Source organism: Chlamydotis macqueenii, chromosome 1 (genome assembly GCF_036417535.1).
Source record: "Chlamydotis macqueenii isolate bChlMac1 chromosome 1, bChlMac1.mat, whole genome shotgun sequence".
Taxonomy (NCBI): domain Eukaryota; kingdom Metazoa; phylum Chordata; class Aves; order Otidiformes; family Otididae; genus Chlamydotis; species Chlamydotis macqueenii.
The window spans coordinates 55,840,735-55,868,645 of record NC_141556.1 but is presented as its reverse complement, the minus strand read 5'-3'; the positions used below and the strand labels follow the sequence as shown (position 1 = coordinate 55,868,645).

At 37.9% G+C, this 27,911-nt stretch overlaps 1 protein-coding gene across 15 annotated transcripts in view; it reads left to right on the top strand.

Moving 5' to 3' along the window:
- The window catches only part of TNRC6B (trinucleotide repeat containing adaptor 6B), a 149,456-nt gene that overhangs the window by 67,219 nt on the left and 54,326 nt on the right, over positions 1–27,911 (top strand). For 12 of the 15 annotated variants that reach the window (XM_086752522.1, XM_086752498.1, XM_086752514.1 and 9 more), the window contains 2 exons: positions 24,207–24,294; positions 27,811–27,832. In XM_086752522.1, coding sequence (XP_086608648.1) covers positions 24,207–24,294; positions 27,811–27,832 — 110 coding nt within the window. Of the gene's footprint in view, positions 1–15,895; positions 15,993–20,376; positions 20,528–23,337; positions 23,475–24,206; positions 24,295–27,810; positions 27,833–27,911 lie in introns of those variants that run through there. The other 3 variants (XM_086752564.1, XM_086752551.1, XM_086752557.1) reach the window with 3 other exon arrangements.

Below are 27,911 nucleotides of genomic sequence, written 5' to 3'. Positions count from 1 at the left end.
GTGCGTGTGTCTTATGTATGTATATATGTAAAATGTGCATGTTGGCAGTTAATGCCGTTAAATACTACCAGGTATCAGCTGATGTGGAGACTTCTTAGGGGGCTTTAACTATTAAAGCCACAGTAAAAATTGCGCTCAAAGTCAGTTCAAGTTTTTTGTTTGGGGAAAAGCCTTGCACCAACAAAACAACTGCCATTCTATAAGGTAAGCGTACAGATTGAAGAGGAGCAGCAAAGAAATTTAGAGGCTCTCTGAAGGCCACACAGAAAGTGAGTGGCAGAGCCAGACTTGAACTCAAAAGTTCCTGGCTTGTGGCCTGGGGCTGAAGCCAGTTGTACACAGCTGTATTGAATTGTGAATAGAATGATGCTTTCTTTTTCCTTTATGGCTTTATGGGAACAAAGCTGATTTAACTAAAATTACAGTGTGGGTAAAAAAGTGGAATTGTATATTTTACCTTTCTCAGAATTTCAAATGATAAAAGGTCTATCTTAAAACTTGCATTCAGCAGTTGTGGATTTCCACTTACCAAGGAGTACAGTTAATGGAGCTGGATCATAAATTGTAAAAAATTGTAGTGCAGTGTCTTGAAGTCAGAGTAAGAGTTTTTGCTGAGAGTAGAGGAATTCAGGGCGTAAGAGCTGCTCTGCATACTACCTTGAGAAATATTAATGCTATTAAAAAAAAAATCTGATAAGTACGTGATTTTCTGTGATGTTTTAAAATAGAAATGAAAACCTAGTTCAGAGGCAGTATTCCTGAAGTAACTGTTTATTAAACAGAAATTCACTTTCTGTATTTAACACTTGTGGGGCTTTTACTGAGGCTATAAACATTGTTGTCCTTCAGTGCAGTATGAAAGAAGAGAAAACTTGCTGTAGGTTCACTTACTGGTATTTTCTTCCTTCCTGGAGTAAAAACTTAGCTTTGAGTAGCTTTTATTGAATGTATGGACAGTTTTGGTTATTTGAGAAGTTCCCTTTTGCGGGGAGGTTTTGATCTAAAATGTTATCATAAAATGAACATCACCATGACAAGTTCCTTTTCTGTACTGTTAAAAATCTTGGCAGGGATTAGTAAATCCATTTTCACAGTAAAAAGAACTTTCTTTGCCAGGCAAAATGTCATTAGTTCCAAGCTCTAGCAGCAAAGTAGAGTTTGGGTTTTTTTTTCCTCAGGGACATTTGCTTTATCTGTGTACTATTTCTTGTTAACTGGGGCCCTGTGCAAATACATAGTAAGGATATTTTCCTAAATTACTAACATGGAACCTAGCTAGAGAAAACAACCTAAAAAACCCAAAACAAACAAACAAAAACCACCTTGGTGTTTTACCAGGAAGTAATTTTCATTTTGTCTTTTGAAAATAACAAAAATGTTAAATAGTTCCAAAGAGAAATTGAACTATTGAAAGCTTAACAATAAAATATTTCACTTCTGAGGAGGTTGAAGCACTTGAGCCCTCCTTTGTGTCTTCTCCCTCATTCCGCAACAGTGCTCTAGTGTCTCCTGGCGTGTGCAGTGTGACTGTATCTACTGTTCAGAAAGAATTGTTACTGAGTGGTGTGCACTTTAAGGCTGCATCTAAAACTTTTCATTAGTAGTTAACGAACATCAGAATAATTTATTTGAGCATTACAATGGTCATCTTTTTTTACTTGCCTTTTTTTATGCACCGTGTTAACTGAGCCAGATGGAAAATGTGTTCTGAGTTTCCCTTTCAGTTTCAGCTATTTGAGAGTTTACAAGTCCCAATTCCCTTTGGTCATGGTTTCAGAAGACATTTAAACTGGATATCTGTCAGGCTTAGTGCACAAGCCTGGTCTCCTTTAGAGATTGACATTGTTGTGGCAGTTTTTTCTTTATTCACCTATTAGAGGTGGTAATATGTTGTAATTAAATTGTGGTGTTCTTCCCAGCAGGCCTTAGAGAAGTACTGAAACCATGTAGTGATGAGTGGCTGAGTTCAGAGTAGAGTTGCTACCCAGTCACCACCCAAAATGGTGTTATGGACTAGATTCTTGTGATGGTGAGTGGGAGACCCAGCTGAGAGTGTTTCATTCTGAGCTGTGTTGCCTCTAATTTCAGTTGGTAGAGATAGCTTCAGTGGCAGAATAAAGTTCTTCCTCTTTTTAAGACAACATGTTAGTTAAGGGCAAACTTATCCAAGACTGGTTTGGCATATCCAATATCCAAGGATATTGTTTCCAGTAGTGCCCAGAGTATTTTTTTTTTTAATAGACTCTTTAGAAAGAGTATAAGAAAACGTTGGTAGCTCTTACTGGGTACACTTTGTCATGTAAGTCAGCCGTGTATAAATTACACTTACTGACTACTGTAAGTACCAGCTGGCACTTCCAGCATAACAGATGGATTTGATTAAAGCTGAAGGTCTGATCCTTCACCTAAAATTTTGAATTTAAGTGCTTATGTGAATGATTGAATTCTGTATTTTACTATAAGGTCATGCTGACCTTTTTGCTCAGTAGCATTGACCATTATTTCAATACAGTGGCTTCATAGAAAGATAGAGGCTTTGCAGTGGCAGTATGCATGGAAGCATCAATAAGCTGACAAATTAGATTTGAGGTTCTAGAGTTTAAAGGGCTTTTCTTTCAGCAGGAAATAGTCTCCCACATCAGCTTATGCATTTTAACCTTCAACTTTATATAGCAGCCAAGAGCTGACCTGTCTGTGTGCAGAGCCACCTTTCTTAAAGAGGATAGAGAGGAGGTTTAACTGAATAGATTAAAAGTGCAAATTTTTGTGTAACAGTGAATATCTTACATTCCTGTCATGTATCATACACTGCTTTTACATAGTGTCTAGAAAGTTAAACTCCTGTGTTCAACATTTTTACAAAATTCATCAGTGGTATATAGGAAGAGGTAGCTGTCAATTAAAGATAGGAGGAGTCTTCGGATCTACTGTCAGAAGAGGTAAAAATTATTTTTGTTGCTGGAAACATGCAGAACTTATGTGAATCTATAAGCTGAATGCTTTAAATGGTTTTGGTGTAGCTATTTTCTCTGTTAGGACTGGTGTTGAAAAGGAGTACGTATTTTTAACCACTCAGAAGTAAAAAAAAAAGTCTCTTACTCTCTGAAAATTAAAATCTCTACGTTTAGTGCATGTCTTTGTGTCGTATGACACTGTTACTGAACATGAGAAATGGATGGTTTTCATCAAAGATAAGCTATTAATCCTACATAATGCAACGAGGCAAAAATTTCCTAAAAGTAGCAAACACTAGTTGGGTTCAGAATTTAACAAGACAAATCAGCTTTGTCTTGGAATGCTAGAAGTGTGCTAAATGGTGAATTTCACTTATCACTATAATTTCTGCCTCAGTTTTTTTTTCCCTTGTGTGTTTACATTTTTATTTTCTGTGTATCACTGTGGTGGTGCTCTTTTGTTAAATCTCTTAGGTGGAAGACCAGGAAGACCCCTTTGTTTTACAGTTTATTTCACTCTTTCATAGCAGAAAAAGAGTGGTGCATATCTGGAAAATTAACAATAGCTGCGTTGTATGTGGTTTGCAAGTTCCTGTCATCTTAGAATTTTTGTATGTTGAAGCAGCTTTGTGATGCAAATATCCGTGTTGTGAAGGAATCAAAATTTCTTAGAATATAGATATTATAGAGCTGACTTAGTTTGTAAGAGACAATTATTTGATAGTAATGTATAGTTAATTTAAAAAATATGTCCTCCTTGCCTTTTGAGTATGAATGGACACTAGATTTTTCAAGTGAGACATCTGTCCGGTCCTCAGATTGATTATTTACTATCTTTAAAAATTTCTGAGTTATCTTAAGCCACTCTGTTAAAAAGCAAGAGAGATTTAAATGGGATTGAAGTTAGAAATTGATCTGGTACTGTATCTGTCAATGACATAAGCAGCAAGTAAAATTCATCACTTAAGCTGTAAATTGTCATTCCCGGAGAGAGACAAGGAATGATAACCCTCAATCAAGATTTAAAAAAATATCTTGTCTTCTGCACTCAATACAAATAGGAAAAGCTCTCAGATGAGTGAATGCTGAGATTGGGCAGACACCAATTCCACAGAAATAACAGCATAGTTAAAAGAAATTCTTTCCCTGGTGGGGGACTATCCTTAGTTTAGACAAATGCCTGAGGATACAGTGAACACTTTTCACTTAAACTTTCTAATGTCTTTGCTTAAGAAATAAGGAAATGATTGTTTACTTAGCAATTAGTAAGAGTTTCATGTCTAGACTAGATGGTTTAATCTGTGCTCTGTTTCCAGAAGGCATGAAATAAAGTTAACTTTTTGGGAACGCTGCGCAAGATCAGGAGTATAAAAATGGATTAATAAAAAATAGCTTATCAGATTATTGAACACGAGAGGTGGCATTCATTTCTGCCTATTACTGGACTATTTCCTGGAGCTTCTTTTGTTTCTACCTCATAACTCTTCTGGCTGGTTAATTTTAAATAGACTGTTAAACAGGTATGATTGTATGGCTTGCAGAATACTGTTTTCCACACTCTTCCCTTCCTTTGGCATGAAGAAGAGGCATTTCTACATTTTTTAAAGTTACCACTATGTGGACGTCTGTTGTGGTTTAACCCCCGTTGGCAACTAAATACCACAGAACTGCTCAGTCTCCCACCCCGGGGGAATGGAAGAGAGAATTGGAAAGAAAAGGGAAACTCGTGGGTTGAGATAAAGACAATTTACTAGGACAACAGAGGAAGAGATAATTTTATTATATATAGATAGATAATAATAACAACAAAAAAGAGATAATAAAATGTACAAAGCGAATGATACAGAACTTCTCACCGCCCGACGACCAATACAGCCTGTCCTGAGCAGCGATTGCAGAACAGAATAGAGAGCAATCTCTGAACGGTCGCAGGCAGTGAGAGAGCTGCCCACTGGCCAGCCCTCACTTATATGCTGCACATGATGTCTATGGTATGGATACTTCCTTTGGCCAGTTTAAGTCAACTGTACAGGCTATACCCCTCACATTTGCAAAACCTGGGAAGCTAAGAAAAGTCCTTGATCTCTTAGCAACATCTAATAACATCAGTGTATTATCAACATTCTTCACATCCCAAATCCCGTACTAAATCCAAAACACAGCAGCTACTGGGAAGAAAATAAGCTGCGTCTCAGCTGAAACCAGGACAATGTAATCTGCATAGATTAAAGGTAAGATGTACTACTGTGTTTAGCAAAGGCTTGTGTTTTCCCATCCTGCGTCAGGAAGATGTGCAATTCAGGATGACAGTACTTCATTGTACTGCAGTGGCAGCTACTTGTGATGGGTTTGTTCCATGGATTCCGGTAACTTTCTGCTTTAGTTCTTATTTTTAGCAAAAACATATGAATAAACAGCAGTATTTCTAGTGTTAACCATGACGTTAACCTCATTTATCCTCCAATTGATCTCTTTGAAAATGTGTTTATCATTAAGCAGTTGCTGTTTTCTGTGACCTTACAAAGCTCTTGCCTGAACTTCTAATATCCTTCCTGATAATCCTTCCTATGGAGAATTGACAACTATCCCTACTTTCCGTATATGGCTTGCCAAAAACCAAGTTAAAAAAAAAATTGAAGACAAAACACCCCCACCCCCACCTTCAAAAAAACTCCCAACAAAAACCTCACCTCACAATCAAAAAGAAGTGTTAAGATTTTTACCTAGAAAATCTTGGGGTTTTTTCTGTCATATCAGTTAATGGAAGCAAGTAATTAAAGACATAAGGAGAAATTGGAAATTAAAGGGGTTGAGATGCCACAAGCTTTCAAATAGTGAGGCAGTCTTACACTTCCTTACAAGCATTATGTGCTGATACCTTGTGCTTGTAGACAAGAAAAAAAGGGGGAGAGGTTTTTTGTTTGCTCTATGTGATTGGCTAATTTCGGTTGGCTTTCTGAAGTAAAACATACATGTTTTCATAGGAGATTCCTAAAACAGAAGCCATTTTCCTTGATACATATTCAGTCATATCATAAAACGTAGACCTGTGATATAATATGCTTAGGAATTTAATGTTGGCCTTTAGAATTATTGTTTAAAAATTTGTTCTTCACGAGGAACGAAGGGTGCACAGCTAATGTCAAATCATGAGTTGTGCAATTAATTGTTCTTCAAAAACACAGCAGCAATTTTAAGTCTTTGTAACTTAGGAAAGTGTATAGCAATGCAACTTTTATTTACTATTATGTGTTGGTTGTCTGGGTCTTTCCCCCACTGTTTTTGACAGTATCTTGGGCAAATCACAAACCACTAGATGCCAGAGAATGTTGGTATGATACTGTTAATTCAGGACAGTAATCAACATTCCATAGGAATGAAGAGTTCACAATTTCAAATAGGCAAAAATAATGTCCTAGGTAATGAAGAGTGCAAGTGGTGTTTGTAAACAGTGCGTGCCTTGGTGGGGGTATTTGATTCTTTCTACCATTTTGAGAACTTAGGCAATGGTTTTCTTGGAATGCCAGATCAAACTGATCGCATCTTCTTTATGTCCTCAAAACTCAAGTGATTGATGAGGAGATAGGTTTGGAGAGGCTTTGAATTTTTTGACTGCTTAAGTAGCTTCAGTGAGGAAGGATTGTTAATTTCTTGTAGCTCAAAACAAGTCATGTCTTATACTGTGGTGGTGTTTTTGTTTTTCCTGTTTCCTGCACGCAGTTTCTTTACATTTCTCTAGTTTTCATTCTGTGTGCCAATGAACAATTTCAGCTTATATCTTAATTAGTTATATGAGTCATGACATGAAGTATTGAATTGTGATGTTTTAAATAATAACTTCTCGATCTCACTTTTGAATGGAAAGTGACTAATGAAAAAGATGACCAGCCATTTGCAGTAAGAAGGGTGAGAAACGTGCGTCTGGCAAATGCTTTCATACCAGGCTCTGCAAAGAATCTGTGTGCGTAATGTATGCAAAGGTTTCCTAAGAGTCAAACACAGTCATTTTCAGTGTCCCTGAGGTCTTACTGCTTTGAAAGTAGATATTAAGGCTAGTGTATCTCTTTATTTTGAGCAATCTACACTAGAATAAAGTGCACTCATCTTTATTGATGGAAGAGCATATCAAATTTCGTAGTAAAACCGACACCTTTCATTTATTCACTTATATTTTATGACTGTAAGTCTCATGTTTTGGCCTTCAGAATATCTGTAGCAATGCAGCAAGGAGAGGACTTAATATACTTGTGATTTATCTAGTTTCTTGAGCAGGGTCTGCAGTCTGTCGTCCTCATTGAGGCTCTAATGAGACCCGATCCCTGCCTATCTGCCTTAACAGCAGATGCAAGCCACCAAACGAGAGAGCACGGTCTGTTGACAGAATTACTCACTTCAGTGTCGTGTATGTGTCTTACAGATCTCACCCCATCATATGAATGGTGGTGTGCATTTGATTCTGAAAGCTCTTTAAAGGAGACTGCTGATTTGACTTAATTTATCAAGGTAACTTTTATCAGTGTTTAAACCTTCACATAAAAGTAGGGGAGGAGGAAGTTTATGTTTGTATATTGTAAAGAGTACATCTTAATGTGTGCCAAAGTTGAAGTATGACAGGACAGTCTGCTTTAATTATACATTTGAAGAGGCAAATATATTTAACCTTTTTTGTTGTGAAACACCTGGCTTAAAATTTAGTGCTACTGTTACACCAGATTTTAGTTTTTCATCATCTGTAATTACCCTATAAGCAACAAATACTGAATGGTATCCTTATAAAATTGAGGGGGGGGGGAGTGTTTAATTATACAGTATATACTGTATCTATGTGGTACTGGCATGGCAAGTCCTGACTTTATTGTCGTCTATAGTGATGTCCTTAAGTACAACCATGATCTGTAACAGTATGGTTCTAATTCCTTCCTTCCTTTGTATGCATGCGGTCCTCTGTCTCCTAGAAGCGTGAGAATATGCAGTAACACACTTACATGTTTTGCTCGGGGTATCCATAGTACATAGTACTAGCCGAAAGCTAGGAATCAGCAGCTTTGTGTGTATGATAGAACTCTATTTGAGAACTGATGAAGTGCACTGAAAAAAATGTTTTTGACTGATCATTAGAACCAAAGCATAAACTTGGAAAAACTGTGTGGTAACAAAAGGATCCCATAATGTGTGCTTTTGCAGACTTGGAGGATTACTTGCCGAATGGTTATGTCTGTAGTAGATCTCTTTGTCTGGAGAGCATACACTACCACCACCGTTCACATAAAGCTTCTGTGGCTACAAACTAAAATGTTGCTCCCTCTTTGGTTCCAAGTACGTTTGGACACATCTCAGCAGTATTTGATCCTGAACTTAGTCATACTTTTAAGTGGCAATGAGTTGATTAGGATCTTCAAGACCTTTTTGTTGAAGGTTGGGTGACCAGTTTAAACCAGTAAAACTCAGCAACTTTTGTGCTGTTGATTTCCAAAGAATTACTGGGAGTGGGGAGTGGAACACCGTTTATTGAGGCCTGGCTGTTAAATCTCATCAGTCCTCTGTTGAAGGCATAATGCTTGAATGATGACATAAACTATGTTGACTATCTGTTGTCCTATGTAAGAGAGACGGAAAATTACTTCATGCGATGAAAGCCGTATGTCACGTATAATATTGAATTCTTCTCTGGTTTTGTGCTGTAAGAGAGCTTGAGATAAAATTATAATACTGATTAAATACCTTTATCACCCACATTCTACCACCAGATTATGTCCAAAAAGTAAATACCAGATTCAGACATACACTCCATAGTCAAAAGGAAAACGTACTTCATAATTTAAAACACAAACCAAAAACCTGGTTTTTATTCTGCTGGCTCTGTCAGCCTTTACAGAATCTTGTTATTTTGGTGGGAAGTAAAACTTGCGCTTGAGTTGTTTTTACAAAAAAAAAAAAACCAACAAAACAGGAAAAAAAAAACCAAAACAAAAACAACAAACCGCCTAATAAAAACCCAAAAAGATGCTGGGCTGATATATGAATTACACAATTTTTCATTTGATTTCTTTATTGACATAGTGACAACAGTCCCTTTTTTAGCCCAGGGTTCACTGTGAAGTGAATGTGCAGGTGTTTTTGGTGCACCTTGGTTTCTTTTGTCTTATGTAGAAAACAGTAGTCTTTCTCCAAAGCAAAAATATTTTTTGCAGCCATATTGATGCTAGACTCAAACTGAATTTAAAAGGGAATTTTTGTAGGAGTTCGGACCTTGTCACCTTTGGGGTCTTTTTGGAAAGTTAACAGGAATTACAAAAAAAAAAAAAAAAACCTAAAAAAACATATATATATATATATGTATATATCTCACTCTTGTCATTAAAGTCTGCAAGTGTCGCAGCACATAGAAGCAAATCAACTTGACTATGTTTTATCATGGGTGGCTTTCACACTAGAACTGTGAGTGTTAGATTGCTGTCTCATGGTAGTAGTTACAGTCATTGGAAAGAGTAAATAATTGTAAAGGAGTAATGTTTGTAGCAGGTCAAGTGTAGACATGTTATATTAAGTTATAAGATCATGAAAGTACTTTATTAAATGATGACTACAATATAGTTTGCTGAAAACATTAATTTTGGACTCAAAGGTTATTTCTTTTGAGAATGGATATTGAGTTCTTAAAAGAAATTGGTATTTCGTTGGTGACTGGAGTACATGGTTGAAGTTAAGATGTAACTTACTTTATGGGGTCTGAATTCATATTTGAATTGTGTCTCAGCTTGATATTGCTTGTTAATTTTCTAAAAATAGCAAAGGATATCACAGTCATACCTGTGTTCTCTCAGGAAAGTTACAGACAAGAAAAACAGAATTTTACTAAAAGTCTCATGAGAACTATTTTCTGTGTTTGGAGGAAGCAAAACTTAGTGTCTTCCTGATAACGCTGCCTGAAACTTAGTCTGATCTTTGCAGGATTGAGTACAGCTGAGGTTTTACAGTAATGCGTTGGCAATCAGAGGTTGTACAATTCACATCACATTTAGAGTATTAATTATGTCCTTGTTTCTACTGGAGTGCTCCTTAATGGCAGGAGCCATTTATCATCCATACTGCTGACTTGTCCTGTGCCTTTGAACATAGGTTATTTATACTTTGCTTGGGTTTACTCATGTGCAGAATTAAGTTTTACATACTTGTTAGTGTTGTTGCAATGCTTAATTAATATTTATAAAGACCTTTGACATCCTGTGATGAAAGGAGCTATGCAAGCAGTAGTGGTATTATTTTATTAGTGAAAATGCAGGAGGAGTCAGGAGGATACCAGTTTTTAATTCAGAGTGAGCAATGGAGTCATTCTGTAACCTTGAGCCGGTCATGCAGTCTCTTGTTTTGTACCGTATCCTGGGAAAGCTCTGTGTTGTGCAGCATGTGTTATTAAATGTCATCCTTCCCTCCCCCAAGTCAATTCTAAATGAAAAAAAAATTATATATACAACTTCATTGAACTGCTAAAGGTAGCTGGTATTTCTTAAGGAAGTACATCATTAAAAGTAGCAGAGGGTGAGAAGGTAGTGGATGTAACAGTTGCATTTTACAGCCAGCGTGAGAACTGGAACATGCTTTATCTAGTCGTAGACCAGACAGAATTTTGCCTGTTAACAGATCTTTCACATTCAAGTTCAGTATGCACCGTGCTTAGCTGCAGCTCCACTGTGAAGTCAGCGTGTATAATCTTTATTGCATTCTAAGAACTCGCTTGCTAATCCGTGGTATTTAACTGGTAAACAAGTTCTTTCTTCAGACCAAGTACTGTCTGTATTTGAGCTTTGTGATTGCCAAGATTGATAATCAGTTCTTACAGCATCTCCTATTTGGCTATTACATGACAATATACATATCAATCTTTTGTGTGCTTTTTCCTTTATCTGGCAGAGGAAGGTTATGATTATACAGTCATTAAAATTAAAAGATACCGATGAACTTCTGAAAAGTATACATCTGTTTAAGACTTAGCTAGGTAACCATTTGTCTAATTATATAAGGTGCAATAGCATTAAGTTAAATTCTTTGCCATGCTTCATGCATGCTAATACAGGGTTTCATTTTTTTCTGAATTTGCATTTTACTCATTGCACAGAACACATAAATATGATTAGAAACAAGGGGCTTCAAAGCTGTTATTTGAAGCGCTTTAGTAAGGAACCAACTTGCCCAGTGAAGTGTGAGGCATAGCTGAATGCAAGTGCTGGTTTGTGCATGTGCATGGTGGATTCAAATCGAAAACACCTGGATCTTTCTCCTGCTATGTGGCAGTCTGGTTGTACAGCTTGTTCCCGGGGGCTTTTTACTTGCCTTTAGTCCTGCTTCAGCTCTCAGCTCAGCTGGTGTAAGGAGGAAGAGGAGTAATGTTTATCTCTGCTGAGGATAAACAATGGTCTGTAGTCTTCAAGAACAGCAATTATGAAAAAAAAACCAACTTCCTCGTATAAACCTAGTTATAAGCCTTAATTTATGGAGCATGCTTAGTAGTAATGGAATATCAAGAATATACCTGCCCAACTGCAGCTGAATATACTGAACATAGCAGATAGATTTGTTGGAAGACAGTAATTTGGCAAGATCTGGACAGCATTTCCCAGACCTGCAAAATACGTTACTTCTCCTTCTGCCTTTAATTTAGACTTCCTGATGCGGATCGTGACAGTCCTGAAAACATTGTAACTGAATATTTGCAGGAAATAGCTGAATGCATTTTCTTACCTGTTAAAAATAAATATTGCCTCAGGCAATAACTGGAGTAGAAAATACAAAACTTAAATACCTTTGCCAAGAAAATCTAAGCAAGCTGTAAGAGTTGGGTTTTTTTAATGTATCAGAAGTTCAAGCAACCTTAACTTGCTGGCTCTTCCAGCTTGGCCTGCAACAGATGAATAATAACTTTGTGTGGAAAAGCTTGTTCTTAACTTCCCACTGATAAAATTAAATACATTCTTGCTTTAGTATTTTGATTTAGTATAATTAAAATAATGACTTAGAGTTTGATAAATGTTATTTTCATTACTACAGTGCCCTGAAGCACTGTATATGGAAAATTTTACAATATTATACAGATCTGGAGGTATGTAATGTGCTTGTCAGGCTATTAATTAACTTGCGTAAAGTGTTTTGGTTTTTATAGCAAGTGAATTTAGAGTGTTTCTTTGGAAACTGAATAAAAGTAAACAATCAGATCACTTATAAAACGAAGTATAAATTATACCATTCTGATGCTGTGAGGGTATCCTTATAATATCCCCGGGCAGGTGGAATTCCAAGCACCTCATCATTCAGTAGAAGCTGCTTTTAAGCAACATGCTTCTCTCTGGGGTGGTTGTGTTTTTTGGTTTTGGGTTTTTTTTTGGGGGGGGGGGGGGGGGGGGGGGTTGGTTGTTGTTGTTGTTCTTTTTCCAACTAGTAATTTAACTGTCACTAAATAGAAACTGCTTTACTAATACTGTATTGTGTTTGCGTAGCAAGGTGGGGGGGGTGGGGAGGGGCTATGGGGGTGGCTTCTGTGAGAAGCTGCTAGAAGCTTCCTCTGTGTTCGATACAGCCAATGGCAGCCAGCTCCAAGACAGACCCACTGCTGGCCAAGGCCAAGCCAGTCAGCAACAGTAGTGTTACCTCTGTGATAACGTATTTAAGAAGGGAAGAAAGCTGCTGGAGAAAGCAGTAGCAGAGAGAGGAGTGAGAATATGTGAGAGAAACAACCCTGCAGATGCCAAGGTCAGTGAAGAAGGAGGGGGAGAAGGTGCTCTGGGTGCTGGAGCAGAGATTCCCATGCAGCCCATAGTGAGGCAGGCTGTCCTCCTGCAGCCCGTGGAGGACCCCACACCAGAGCAGGTGGATGCTTGAAGGAGGCTGTGACCCCATGGGAAGCCCAAACTGGAGTAGACTCCTGACAGGACTTGTGGATCCATGGAGAGAGGAGCCCACATTGGAGCAGGTTTGCTGACAGAACTTGAGACCCTATGGGCGACCCACGCTGGAGCAATCTGTTGCTGAAGGACTGCACCCCATGGAAGGGACCCATGCTGGAGCAGTTAATGAAGAACTATAGCCCATGGGAGGGACTCATGCTAGAAAAGTTTGTGAAGGACTGTCTCCCATGGGAGGGACCCCATGCTGCAGCAGGGGAGGAGTGTGAGGAGTCTTCCTCCCGAGGAGGAAGGAGCAGCAGAGACAACGTGTGATGAACTGACTACAACCCCTGTTCCCTGTCCTCCTGCATCGCTGGCAGAGGGGAGATAGAGAAAATCAGGAGGAAAGTTAAGCCTGAGAAGAGGGGAGGTGTGGGGAGAAGGTGCTTTTGAGATTTGGATTTATTTCTCATTATTCTGTTCTGATTTGATTGGGGATAAATTAAACTAATTTCCCCAAGTGGAGTCTGTTTTGCCTGTGATGGTAATTGGTGGGTGGTCTCTCCGTATCCTCGTCTTGACCCACAAGCCTTTCATTATACTTTCTCTTCCCTGTCCAACTGAGGAGCGAGAGTGATAAGTGGCTTTGGTGGGCACCTGGCATCCAGTCAGGGTCAATCCACTACAAATACATATATTTCAATTTTTTTCTTGATCCCTCTTGAAGTGCCATACTGTGAAAAGTTAAGAAAACCTTCACTGTTTTAAAGTGTATTAAACTACAGCAATAACACTGTAATGTGATCTTATCCAATGTTTTCTTTGTTTATACCTTCCTCAAAAATTCTGTCCTGTATCTCCAGATAGTTTGAATCTTTACCAGGCTGGCTTTTGGGTCTCGTTTTTTTATGACTGAGAAACACAAGTGTAAAACTGTCAGTCATAATCAAAGAGATGTTACAGTTTGCTTTAAATGTAACTGCTTCTGTTGTCAAATTCTGTGTGATCCAGTTTCTTACTGTCTACATGGCCTGTGCTGGTGCCACAAATGATGCTCCGGTAGAAAATGTTTCATTTAATTAAACTGTATTATACTTCTTCAGTATTCTTTCTGAAATGTCACATTCTGACATTAAAACAAATGTCATAATTGTTTTGCGTACTGTGGCATAGTTACCATAGCAAATAGATTTGTTTCTTGAGACTTTTTTTCAATGTTAAAAAATAATTCTATTCTTGGCATTGAAGACAGAAGTTTGTAATCTATGAAGGTAAAGAGCTGCTTTTGTTAAAATTAAGTTTACACTGTAGTCAAGAGTTAGAGTTTGCTTTTTAACTGCAGTCAGAAGATTAACAGTAAGCAGGTTTTTTATAGCACTTCTTGTACATACGTACAATAATGTGTTTTTAAGGTGTCAGTAATGCTCGCCAACTTCACTTGTGTCGCAATTTGTATCCAGTTCAAGGCTCCAATGAGGCATTGGTGGAGCTGCCAGTAGAGCTTTGAGCTTGACTTCTGGACTTGATCTGAGCTGAAGAACGCAGCGGTTTACTGATGCAGACACCTGATGCGGAGGGTAGCTCATTTAGGGATTTCTGCTGCAGTTCTTGTGCAGAAGACATATATCACTAGTTCCCTGCTCACTAGACCACTAAGTACAGAAATCCTTGTTTATTCTACTCTAAGGGATTTTTTTTTTTTTTTTTTAAAAAAGATTCTAGAGCTGGATAGTCAATCAGTCAGCGATACAGAGTTGGTTATGGTCAACGATGCAGACTGCTGGCAGCTGGGAACTATGGTGCCTCATGGGAATCAACTCTGGGGCTTGTCATATTCAGCATCCATATTAATGACCTCGTCAATGGGATGTTGTGTAAACTCAGCACGTTTGCAGATGATTCTAAACTAGGCTGAGTGGTTGACACCTCTGAAGGGTAAGATTGCTGTTCAGGGGTAACTCAGTAGGCTGGAGAAAATGGTCTGACAAGCATTTTGAAATTCAACAAATGTAAATGGAAAATACTATACCTGGGGCAGAGTAACCCTGTGCTGTAGCATAGGTTAGGCATCCACTGACTAGAAAGTAGCTCTGCACAAAAAACATCTGAATGTCCTGACAAGAAAAAGTAGCGTGTGAGTCAGCAGGGTGTCCTTGCTGTTAAGAAAGCAGCCGTGTGCTGAACTGTATTAGCAAGGCTATAGCTAGTAGGCCAAGAGAAGTGATTCTTCTCTATTTAACACTTAAAAGTCTAGCTTTGACATACTGTGTCCAGTTCTGTGTCTCATACGCTGACATATTAAATGGCCTCTAAGATGATTAGTGTCCTGGAGCAAATCTTGCATAAGGAGAGGCTGAGAGAACTGGATTTATTCAGCCTTAGAAATAGAAGACTAATGGAGTAATGTTACTGTTGTCTTCAGCTGTCTAATGAGAGGGTATAGGGAGCCAGCCTTCCTGGAGGTGGTGCACAGTGATAAAACAAGACAGCAAACACAAGTTGCAGAAAAGAAATTCTGATTAGATATTGGGGGAGGCAGATGCGGTGGGTGTAGTTAAAAAAAATGGAATAAGCTCCCCACAGTGGGGGTAGTGTCTTTTCTCTGTCCTTGGAGATACTCAGAATGTGACTAGGTCCTGAGCAACTGGCATGATGATGGCTCTGTTTTGAGTGTGTAGTTAGACCAGACTCCAGCTGACTTCCAGAGGTCACTTCATTCAGAATTATTTGTGATTCTGATGGTGAGACCAGTAAGAGTATCGTGTATCTAGTGCAGAAAGCATCACTTAGTTCCAAAAGATGAATTGGTTTTTCAAGTAAGAATTTAAAAAAAAAAATAAAAACAAAGTGGAAAGGACTGTTTAGGGGAAAGGTTCTGTGTAACTTTTGTTCTGTAAGTTTTCAAATAAAAGGATTTTTTTTTTTTTTTTTTTTTTTGCTGACGTGCAAAGCACTTGAGGTTATAAAACTGGCAAAGTTTACATCTCAGTCTTTTAATACAAAGCGATACTGGCAAATACTTGTGTATACTGCACTTGCAGACTAATAAGCAATCCTTTAACTGACATCTGGCACTTTTCCCAAATAGCCTGCGTTCATTTCAAACCCCATGTTGTGTGGCAAAGTAGGACTCTTGAAGTATTTCTGTATGCACAGTGAGGTACGTAAAATGTTCTTTTTGGATGGTGTACTGAAAACAAGTGTCTCGCGTGCAAAGGGAGGTTCAGCAGCAGCTGCCTCAGAGTGGTCACCTGTCCAAAGCTTTGATATTCCCCTCCTCCCTCATCGTTGCAGAAATGAAAGGCTTTCACTTAATGGAAGATACAGAGAAATGTTTTGCCAGGTAGTCTTTTTTTCTTGTCTACTGAAATTATGGCTTTAGTGAGAATTAAGCTTTGAGCGAGTACGTATTAGCAGGATAGATGATTTGTAGCAGAACAGAGATCTCTACTGTACTTGAGAAACGCCAACTCTTCCCTTGTCAAAAAACTAACTTATTTCTCTCTAAGCCTGCAGGAGAGAGAGGTTCTTCATTGATTTTATTGTGGTAGCTGTTACCCATTTGGTGTTCCATATTGTTTGTTATGCCTTCGTTTCTCTACATATTTTTTGTCTTTCAGAACCACAGATGTATTTTTCTTGGTAAACAGTTGCAGATAGTGGAGCTTTCTACACATGTGAACAGTTTTCAGAGGAAAATAGTTATGTGATAATCACATAAAACCTTGTAAGTCCTGAATAGAACTGTGTCTAACTAAAAAAAGGTTCTGATACAATAAATTACAGAGTATCATAATTACAGGCAGATATAAAACTGAATGTTTTGCCATTCTTGGGCTGTTTTTACCACATTCACAATTCTCTAAGCACATTTTATCTGTGTCTTTGGTATGCATGAGTGTGTATGCTATGAAATAATAATTACTGATCTGCAAGTGCTCTGGAGCATTTGAAGAGTGAAGTAGGGGAGAAAGCTCTCTCAGGTCTTATGTTCTATAACTTTGTTTATAGCCCTTTATTTCCTTAAAACTTTCCTTTTTATCAACTGTGGCTAACATTTGGAAACTTTAGATCATGCCTGGAAGTCATTCCTTTAATGGAAGTAAGTGCTATAACTGGCAAGAGTAATTCTGTAAAAGGAGTGCAAGCAAGAAATATGGAATATTAAAAACATTTCAGTTTTTTTTAACACAATCCAAACTTTTCTTACTAACAAGAGACTCTTAAAACTGAAATTGACACCTCCCACCCCAAGCAATTGCTGAAGTGTTGAGACCAAACCTCCTTATTTATGAGCATTTGTTACTGTATTGTAGGGGTTATACTGTCCAGTTCTTTAAAGTAAACAGCCCTTTATGGTCACAGTTATTTTCTTTCTATTATGTAAATCATTGTGCATATATATGTAGAATAGTCTGCGAAGAATTAATCTTACTCTATTAAGAAGTCTAATAGTAGTCTTTCTTTAGAAAAGTGTACTTCTAGTGAAGTCAGTATGCTAGTGTTTTAAAGTTGATTATTTTCTGCAGCAACTTCAAATTACTGATGTTTTGCTGCGATAAAGGCATATCAGTTGTTCCAGATACGCTATTTAAAGTAAGCAAACTTCTTGCTGTGGCGCTGTTTTGGTTTTCAGCCAAAGAGAAGAAAAAAACAGCTTGTTCTAACTCCTTGATGAGCAATCATCTTTTGCGTTTTGAAAACACTGCTTTACAGAGTGCTTCTAAAAACACACTTTCTAAAGTCTTTTAGTTTAATACGTGGTGAAGTGTATACTGTATGTGTGTAAAATCCACACTTGTGGTCGAGGGGGAGGTGACACACACTATCTTATGTGTTGTACTGTGTGTGTGTATATATATGTTAAAAATATTAAAGTTTAAATTTCATACTTTACTAAAGGGCTGAGTTCTGATGTCTTGATTTCACTTTCACTCAAAGAGGGTGGGACCATTGTCATTTCACTAACTAGTCGATTTTAAACTGCGTATTTTGCGACCCTTACTTCAATGTTGCAGTTGTTCAATGATGCTGTAAACTTAAATCTGATTTCAAGTAAACAAGTAATTTTTTTCTTTTTCATTCTTGAAATTTTTGTACTTTGGATTTTCAAGGATGCTATTCTGAAGGTTCAGGTTTTTTCCTAATAACCAGCAGCATTAATTTGGCCTGAAATAATTTCGTATTCCACTTCTGTCAGTTCAGCCTGAAGACTGACTTTCTAAATGGCTATCTTCTATCTACCAGCTTTTGTATGGCTTATGTCTGTCTAGTTTATGCATGCGAGCATTGCTTGACAAGAAAGGTGGGTATACTGTTGTGCATTTTAACTTTTTTAATAAAATTAATCCCATTTTGAATCTTTTGATCAGTGAAATCATAACTCTTTACATGGCTTAGTCTAGTGGAAGTAATTTTACCTTTAAGAATTTAGGCTCTGTTAACCCTGAGATTTATCCCATGCAGTGTTGCTTCTGTTTGATGTTCTGTTTAAATGTGCTGGAGCGCACTTGCATGTTGGGACACACTATACTGTTCTCATGCTGTTAAAATAATGGAGCATGTCTGTTAAGTGGAATATATTGAATGAAAGTAGAAGTATAACTAAAGATTTCTATGCTCCAGTAGCAGTGGAGTAATTTTCCTTCATTTTTAGTCTCTGAAATCCAGCTTCCTGATAGGATTTTAAAGCTTTCATCCACCTGGAGCATTTGAAGCAGTAGACTGCCAGTATCCTTTGCTGCAGCAAGAAGGGCTTGCACCTCAAGGTGCAAAAATTTATTTGGGAGCTCGTTGTATGCTTTTTCTTCATTGCTCGTGACCCTTAGTTATAATCAGCTTGTACTTTTAAATGTATTTATCTATAAATACTTTTGTGGTAGAGGGGGCTGTAAAGCCCCTGTTAGGGTTAGAAGAATTGCACAGATGCAGATGACAATGCTAGAGTCGCATATGCAGAGTATGGGATAAAAGACTGAACACAGTCCAGAGGAAACATTCTCCTTAATGTGTTACAACAATGTAGAAGTCATTTTCAAAAGAAAATACACTCACGTTTACTAGTAGATTTTTCTATGATAACAATTTATAGAGTTTTAACTGTGTACTGTGTGGAGAGATGCTGTGATACAGTAAGGTACGGTTTCATTCAAATACAACTAATTTAAAGTGTGCCTTTGAAAGGAGAAGATTCCTTGCTACTTGTGTGTGCTACTTCTCATGTACATCTAGTAATACTCTAAGCTAATACCATATGCAAAATTGGGGGGAATGGTCAAGATGACCATTGTGAGTTTAATTTACTTGCCCTGCAGTCAGCTGAGTTCCAGGGAGAGCTCAAGCAAGGTAAAGTCAGCGACAGAGCTCGATGAAGAGCAAGAAAATGGAAACTACTTCATCAGTGGTGGCAGCAAGCTGTTAATGAAATAACACTGCTGAAGAGAGCTTCCTTTTCTCTAAGAGATTTTGTCCTTGTGTAGATTGAGAGGAACTTTTGCCTTGGAAGGGTACTTGGCCTTGAGCATGTTGTAAAGGTGTTTTGCAATGCATCTGAGACACCAGCGCGTGGTACCTCATTCTGCTAGTATCCAGGCTGTATCACTTATCAAAAATGTATGATAGTGAGGAAACTTTCAGAAATGCTGAGAAGCTACATGCTTGCAGTTAGAGTTGACTGGAAATTCTTTTTGCTTTACGTCTTGATCAAAGTTGGATATCTTACCATAGAATAAATTTCTGGTATAGTCTCTCAAGTTTTTAATCTTTTTGCTATTTCTAAACTATTAGAAATGCATTTGTGGTGTGATATTTTGGATCAGTAGAGGCCTGTCTGTAGGGAAGAGTTAGTTAATAGCTCAAGTGTTGCCTCTGAGTGAGACGAGTCTATGCATGCAAATCATTATCTCACATAAGGTGGTGGCCTTTAGCTCGGGCTGGTTATGGCTAAAGACTTTTGGGGAAAATTTAGGTTGTTAATGTGACCTTGTAGCTGTATAGATAAAAGCTTGTTCTCTTAAAGTGGCGTTTCAGAATCCCCCATATTCTGGAAGAAGATACAGAAGTTGGCTCACAGTTGGGAGCAGTTTTGTAAATCATCTTATGCTTATTACAAGGCAGAGAACAGGATGCACCTATACAAGTTCACTGTCACTCGTGTGTTGTGTTACAACATAGCTAAACCAAGTTAACTGGACTGAAAGGAAGTAAAGCGTAGGGTCGAGAGGAGGAAGATGACTCACAGTACTGGTATCTAGTCTGCATCTTTACGTATGAGGAACTTCCAGACACTGGTACACTGTTGTCGTGTAGCCCTGTGGAAGGAACTGAGAGTTGTGTACACTAAAATGCCACTCCTGAGTTTCTAGGAATTATAATTTCTTACATTTCACTTATATTTTTGTGCAGTTTTAGTTTGAGGGTGACTTTATATGGTTATTGGTTTTTTGTGTAGACTAATACTCTGCGTGGTGCTTTATCTCTGCCTATCAAAGTGTGTTGCTGGCTGATAGCGTGCAGTATATAGTACGTCATCTCGTTTTCACAGTTCAGTTTGTGATAGCAAGAACTTTGAAGACGGCTTCTGTCCTCTACCCGTGCCTCAAGCTCATATGTTGCGAGAATGAGTCTTTTTAAAATAGAGTTTTCTGGAAAAATGAGTGTTAGGATTTTGCAGGAAATGAACGTTTTTCAAAACTGGTAAATTGTTTTGGGGGGAGGGTATGCTTTTAGAGTAGCTTCCCCACCCCCCCACCCCCCCCCCGGAAATGGCTGTTTTAATAACTTAGACTTCACAAGTATTTTCTGTTACTTCTCTAGTTAACTAGCTGAAAAACCTTTTCTGTGAAATGATTGCTTTTGTCTTAGCCAGAAAAGGTTGTTTTAAGAACTTAGATAGGGTATTGAGTGTACTGCATCATAGCTACTGGGTTTGTTCGGTTTAGTTTTGTTTTTTTTTATAAATAAAATACAGTGTTGGGTTACAGCCTATAGTTTCCTGTCATTTTTAAGCTGTTAATATGCCTTACTTTAAATATTCTAAATTAAAGTCTGTAATATTCTTTTAAAATACTTTTCAGTAATGTTAATTCTAAGATTTTGTGGGAAACATTAAAGTGCAATTAGGTCATATTTTTATGATCGACACATGCTTTCTTGAAGAAAGCTAGAGTAAAAAGCTGGCTATTGATTGCTCTTTGGCAAACTTCCTCTTCAGGGTTGTGGTGCGTCCGTGTTCCCATTACTATGTGCCAGCAACAAAAACCGGAACCACACCCCATTGTATTACTCTAAATTCACTTGTTTGGAGTTGATGTATTCTCTCCCCGTGTTGATCTTGTCAATGTAAGCAGCTGGTTGCTGGAATGTATATGATGGAACACACACCACCCCCCCCCCCCCCACCCCCTCCCCCCCCCAGTTTCCTTGATGGGACCAGGAAGAATTATCTTTTATCTAATGGGAGAAAGTTAATAGGCAGTGTTGTCTTCTGAATGATTTGATGAGGTACTTGAAAGCTTTGTTTCTGTTAAATTTATCGGAACACTTAACGCTGCAAGTTAAGTTTGTGTTTAATGAGCTTTTTGCATATAACTGAAAAGGGAACCATTGAGCATAAAGCTTCAAATACTAGTGAAATGCATCAAAGAGTGAAAGTGAGAGGATGGCAAGTGCAATACCCAAAATGGCAATAAGCTATTTTTCTGCCTAATTCAGTGGACTTTCAACATAGGGGTACATTGTGTGTCTGTAGCATCATTCTTGCTCTGTCGTTTGGAGAGTGTGACTTCGTACTTCCTACATGTTTGTGAGGTTTCAGTTACACTTTGCTGGGAACTTTATGGTCTTGTACTTGGGATGCTGCCCAAGCGTTCAGATAGATCCCTTCCACCGGTAGAACTTAGGTGCATGCTTACGTGTGTTGAAGCCTAAATTACTGAGTATCGATTACTGCTGTATTGTGGTTGTTGATGATGTGCCCAGTGGAATATTAAATGCACATCTCTACTCAAAGAGCAGAAGAAGGGGAGGGAGGTTGTCATGCAAAACAAAGGACTTACCTGCAGCCTTAGTACCACAGATATTTGACAGTCTGTGTCCGAAAACAAGGCAGCAGCAGCAGTCTCCCTGTCCTGAACTTACCACAGAGACAGATGACCGTAACTATGTGTTTATTTTAAGACTATGGTCTTCTATCCTGGGCTCCTTTTATTATTGAGTGCTGTATGTCATTGTAAGCCATCGCTTCAGCTTTGATTGTGAATATGACCCTTTTTCCCATTCTTTTCCATTCCCTGCTCTTCTGCTCGCAAAACTAAGGAAGGTGCTTTTAAGTAGAAGGCTGTCTCTGTGCCAGGAAGTTACTGGAAATAATTTTGTATTTTGATCCTACCCTTTTTCAGCAGCTCTTTTAAGACAGCTCTCAAAGTTTTGCCTGCTGCAAGAAAGTTTGTTCGAAATAGTGTACTTGTAGCTGCCACTACAGCCCAAAAGGCACACACAGCTTGATAGTACAAAAGTAGTAAACGTAATTTGAGGTTATAGTAGCTTTGAAAGATGAGAGCATCACTGGAGAGCTTTTTCATACTGCTTATAATCTGTGGCTCAAAGACAACAGAAAATTTTATCAATGCCATGATAGACAGTGTGAAGTATACCAACATCCCCAGTGCTTCATGTCTTGTGCTGTTAGTAAAACTGAAAAACCTGTGGGGCTTTTTCTTGCCAGAGTTTAGGGCTGGGGAGTGTACTTTGACATTTTACAGAGAACAGAAAAGAGCAAGAACTGACCTGACTTAAGCAATGCCAGATACAGTGCCTAAAATGTTGTTCTGTGTGATGTGGAATGCCTACCACAAACTTTGTTAAATGCAGACTGAACTTGCCATTATGTATGAATTACATTTGGTAATAACCTCAGGATGTTGTTATTAAGGTCTCATCTTTTCCCTTATCCATTTTCTCCATCCGTGGAGAAGGAAACTCTAACTTCAGGAAACCAGGAAAATGTTTATTACTATCCGTAGAACCTTTTCTCTTTAAGAGAGTTCCTTGAAGTCCTCAATCAGGAAGTTGTTAATGCATAATATCTCAAAATATTTTTGTAAGGGTGGATTAGTTGTGTAAATGTCTCTTTGTACACTGGCTTGGCAGTATCTAGTGAAAATGCAAGCAGAAATACTACCTGTACTATATAAATGCAATGGAAGGAGAATCCTGAATGATGTGACAGGAAAGTCAACTCAACTCTAATCTTTTTAAACTCTGGTCATAAAAGAGCTTTGATTTGTGCATAAATGTAAGAAATAGTTAGTACTGTTATAAACTCTAATTTTGTTATAAAGGTGTTCTGCTTTTTGTAAAAATCTTGTACTGAAAGATCATGTGTTATACTAGTTAGTTGTTTCCCGTTTGTAAAGTGCACCTGTCTGGTCTCTGATCCTACCCCTCATCTGTCAGATCAACTTTTTACATTAATTGTCTTCGTCTTAATCTTTCCCTATAAAAAGAAATTGCTTCAAGTGAGCTGAAAATTTGATCTTAAATTTTCTACTGAGGAGGTGAAGTGAATTGGTTAATGAAAATGTGATTCACCATAGAAACAGCTGAGCCAATAGCACGTATGCAGTAAATTAACCATTTTCTGGTACTTTGATATTTGATACGAAACATAGCAACAAGATGATAGCTTGACAACAATAGCAGCTGCACATATTTTTCTTCCTTTTTTGAAAGAATGTTCCTGTGGAAAAAATAGATTGCTTGGAAAGTAGTTCTTATTACAAGTTTCATCACTAAAATTCTGTGGGTGGGTACAATAGGCTAGAAATTAAATTAGTGATTTCTATGATAAATGATGGCTTTGATTTGATATGACACTTCTAGTCTCTTACAAGTGACATAGCTACAAGCAATAGAATAATCTCTTCCCTTTGTGAAGATAAATGTCGTATCAGACCAAACCATCTTATATGAAATTACAACTTCCCTTTTTTTAATGTATGAAAAGATTCATGAGACTGTTCATTAAATAAAAGCACAACCAAATTAAAGGGGTACTTTAGCCAAAATGGTTCGAAGATATTTTTCTAATATCAGGCATGTAGTTAATTTATGTAGGGTACTGCCATATAAGACGCCTGATCCGAATAAAGGAATTTTCCTTTGTGCAGGAAGCGGCATGATTGTGGCCACACTGAACTAGAAGGTGCTTTTCTTATCTCTGTTAGACTAAAACCTTCAAATGCAAATGAAATATGACGATAAGAGGAATCTAGTATCTTGACTGCCTTTCTTGGGGGGAAGACCGATATAGTACATGTGGCTCTTCTTATGGAACTTGATTGTGTTCATACTGTTGTTTTTCATGTTTTGTCAGAGAGAAGGAGCAAGAAAGGGAAGAACAGTTAATGGAAGACAAGAAAAGGAAGAAAGAGGATAAGAAAAAGAAGGAATCTGCTCAGAAGGTAAGTTTTGATATTTGAATTATTTTAGCCAGCTGGAACATAAATAGTATTGGGGCTGATAAGATGTTAAACTGTATTAGAGCTTAAAAACAATTGTTTAGAGTGATGCTTCATTAAAGACTTTTTTTTTTCCTTGGCATAATTTTTCTGGAACTTAAGTGAGACGTTTCTTCTCGGTGTGTCATGTGAAGTAAAAGAAATTTTTTCATACAAAGTATTAAGTTACTGAATATGGATTCTCTGGATCTGTACGACTCCTGCTGTTTTGAAGTGTTTGGGGATGGGAATGCTGCCAGGTGTTTGCAATTCTTGCAATAAAATTGACTAAATATTTTCAAGAATAAGTCCATAAGGAAGTTCATATGAAGTATTTACTACTGAAGGTTCCCTTTTGTCGTAGTTCAGCTTTTTGCGGGTAGAATCCTTGCTGTCTACTTCTGGGCTTCCCAGTACAAGGCAGATGTAACCATCCTGGAGCGGGGCCAGCAGAAGACCCTTAAGATGCTTAAGGGACTGGAGTATCTGACAAATGAGGAGAGGCTTGAGAGAGCTAGGACCGTTCAGCCTGGAGAAGAGAAGAGTAAGGGGGATCCTATCAATCAATACGTATAAATACCTTGTGGGAGGGAGTAAAGAAGGTGGAGGCAGGCTCTTCTCAGTGGTGCCCAATGACAAAGCACAAGGTATTGTGCATGAATTGAAATACAGGAAGTTCCATTTAATCATAAAAAGACTTTTTTTGTGTGTGTATGGGTGACTGGGCAACCACTGGAACAGGTTTCTCAAAGAGGTTGTGGTGCCTGCATCTTTGGAGATAACTCAGAAATGAGTCGGACATGGCCCTGTGCAGTCTGTTTTTGATGACTTTGCTTTGTGTTGGGGAGGTGTGGAAACGCTGGACTAAATCTCCAGAGGCTGACCTTTCCAACCTCAATGATTATGTGAAATTGAGAGCACAAGGCTTTACTTTCTTTCAGTAGTCTCTGTTTTTCACTTACTTCAGTAACAACAGATCCTGTGAAACATCAGACATTACTCTGTGTTCGATTCTGTGGGTTTCTGCTGAGAACAACCAGCACTGATTTCAGTTAAATTTTGGCGTATGTAGAGTCGTTTTAAATTTGGATTTTTCACCAATTTGGGTCTATCTCTTTAAATTAGGGGCAGATAAACTGCTGTATTTCTGTTGTCTTTATCCAGCCATTGTTGATAGACCCCCAATAATACTGCAAAAGATCAGTAGCTACAGAATAAGGTTTCTTCTGTGTCTTTTTGCCTCAGTGTTGCTGCTATTTAATGTTTAAGTACAAAAAGTACGTGTAGAAACCAGGAGGAGCAGACCCTGTTAGATGAAGATTAATGGTTCGAGAACTGTATGCTGATGTTCAATAATACAAGAGAAAACTTGGAAAGGTTGTACCGATCATCTTGATAATAGTGCTGTGAGTGTTTACTGAGGAATTGGTGCTTTGGATACAAAGGAGGTTTGCCAGCTTTCCTGTGTGGTCCCTCTGCCTACTAAGTTATTCAGTATTATTGAATGTTATGGTATTTTGCCAAAATCTTGGGAAGGATAAACACTAATACTTGAAGATATCTAGGAATATCAAAGCAGGCAACCGAATGGACAGAACATAAATATGTGTGTCTGTTCTTAGTGACTGTGGTGATATTCACCAAATAAACAGTAATGATTTGGGGGTACCTTTTCAGACAGTTTGTGTAACTTGAAACATTTTTTTTTCTGTCTAGATCTTCTGATACTTACTGAGATTATGCGTGCAAATTCACAGACTAGATGCCTGTGGTTGATATCCCAGGTTGATATCGATAAGCTGTTTTGTAGCTTATCAGAAGGCTGAATTTGACTCCGCCTTCCCATTCACTGTAGCTGCTCCTGCCCTACCAGTGCTTACAGGTTTCCCACAGAGAGATGACAGCTAGCTGTAAATCTGAGGCAGTGTCAGATTTTCTCGGTTTTTGTATTCTAGGCCTGAAACACAATCACAAAACCAGGTCATTTTGACTAGGAGAGGTGCTGAAGTTTTGTTTTTGTTTTGGTTTGGTTTTTTTTCCCTAAAGCAAACTGTGGTTATCATGTAGAATTCTTTAAAGATTTGGTAAAATGGGGTTCTTCCAAGTAGGCAAGTTACTCATTTACTGAACGTATTTACTGTTGACCATAGTAAATTTATGATCAGATTGGATTAATGAATGTTTTTTTTTTTCCCCCCTCTTCCTTTAGTAGTAGAGTATCAGAGTCACTTAAGTGCTTAATTGAATTTTTAACTCTGTAACAGAAGATGATATAATTTGACACATGGAATTTTTAATAAGTGAAGTGCAAACTGATGTCTGGCTTGGTACAGGTGCATTTTTAGTGTCTTGGAGACTTTTAAGTTACATAATTCTGTGAAGTTACGACGCTTAAGATTTTGCATTATAATTCCACTTTACATATTGCAGTGTTCATGTTTGCAAAGTAAATGATGCGATAGCAATTCAGTGCAGTTTGTGTTTTTATTCTTTATCATACAAAGGAGTTCTAGCTTGGTTGGTTTAAACAATAAACTGCTTTTTACTTGTGCTTTCATTATTCTATACTGTCTCTGTGTACTTTCCAGAATTATGGACTAGTTCAGCAATTTCTGTTAAGAATAGGTGTCATAGAATCTGACACATGATGATCTTTAGAGTTTTTCCATTATTGTGTAGTGGAACTCATGATCGACAGGTTCAAAACATGCTCCAATACATGTGATTCCAGAGAATATACCAGTGGTATGTTTGTCTCTACTGTAGCTTGAAATCTGCTATGCTGGAAGAATGTAGAAATATAGCAAAACCACATATTGAGTACGTTGGTGTGATGGCTTACTTCAGTAATCAGCTTCTTATGGAGTTCAAGAGATTTTGAAGTCTAGTGCTTTATATAGGTATTACGAGTAATTTTTGTAATTGTGGCAATGAATCCAGTAAGATTTAGGATGTCTTCTCCTCGGAAGAGATCTCGTGGAAAAAGTGAAATGGGAAGATGGCAGAGAGACAGACTGTTATTCTCACCTGTGGTTACTCCTGTGGAAATTGTGTTGCTAGCCCCAACAGTCTGCTGTAAGAATACTCTCATGGAATGAAGTTTTTGTTACACTTTAACTGTGATACTTCACCTTCAAAACCCCCCCCCACAAAAAACCCTGTAATGCTATAGAACATGTTTATTTGCACTTTGGAAGTAGATGTTTTGTATGAGGAGGCATGTGACTACTAAAAATCATCATGAGTGAAGTTTGTGCCAGGAACTTTTGCATCAGGCAAAGGTATTATAGGAGCTGTAGTATTTTTGAAAACTTCATATATATGACTAGGAATACTATTTAGACTTATCAGCTGATTATTTTAATGCAAGAAATATTGATCTTGTTGCTAATAAATTAAGGTTGTGATTTAGCACAGCCTGTTCAATGTTTGTTTTGAGGCTCTTAAAACTGTATTTACATTCTTGCTCTTAATTTGCAGGTCACAGATCAAAAAACCAAAGGTAAGAATCTTTGAGCCTGAAGAGCGTGTTTAAATGACTTGAGCCAGGTCTTGGATCTTAATCAAAACTGTTGGAAAAG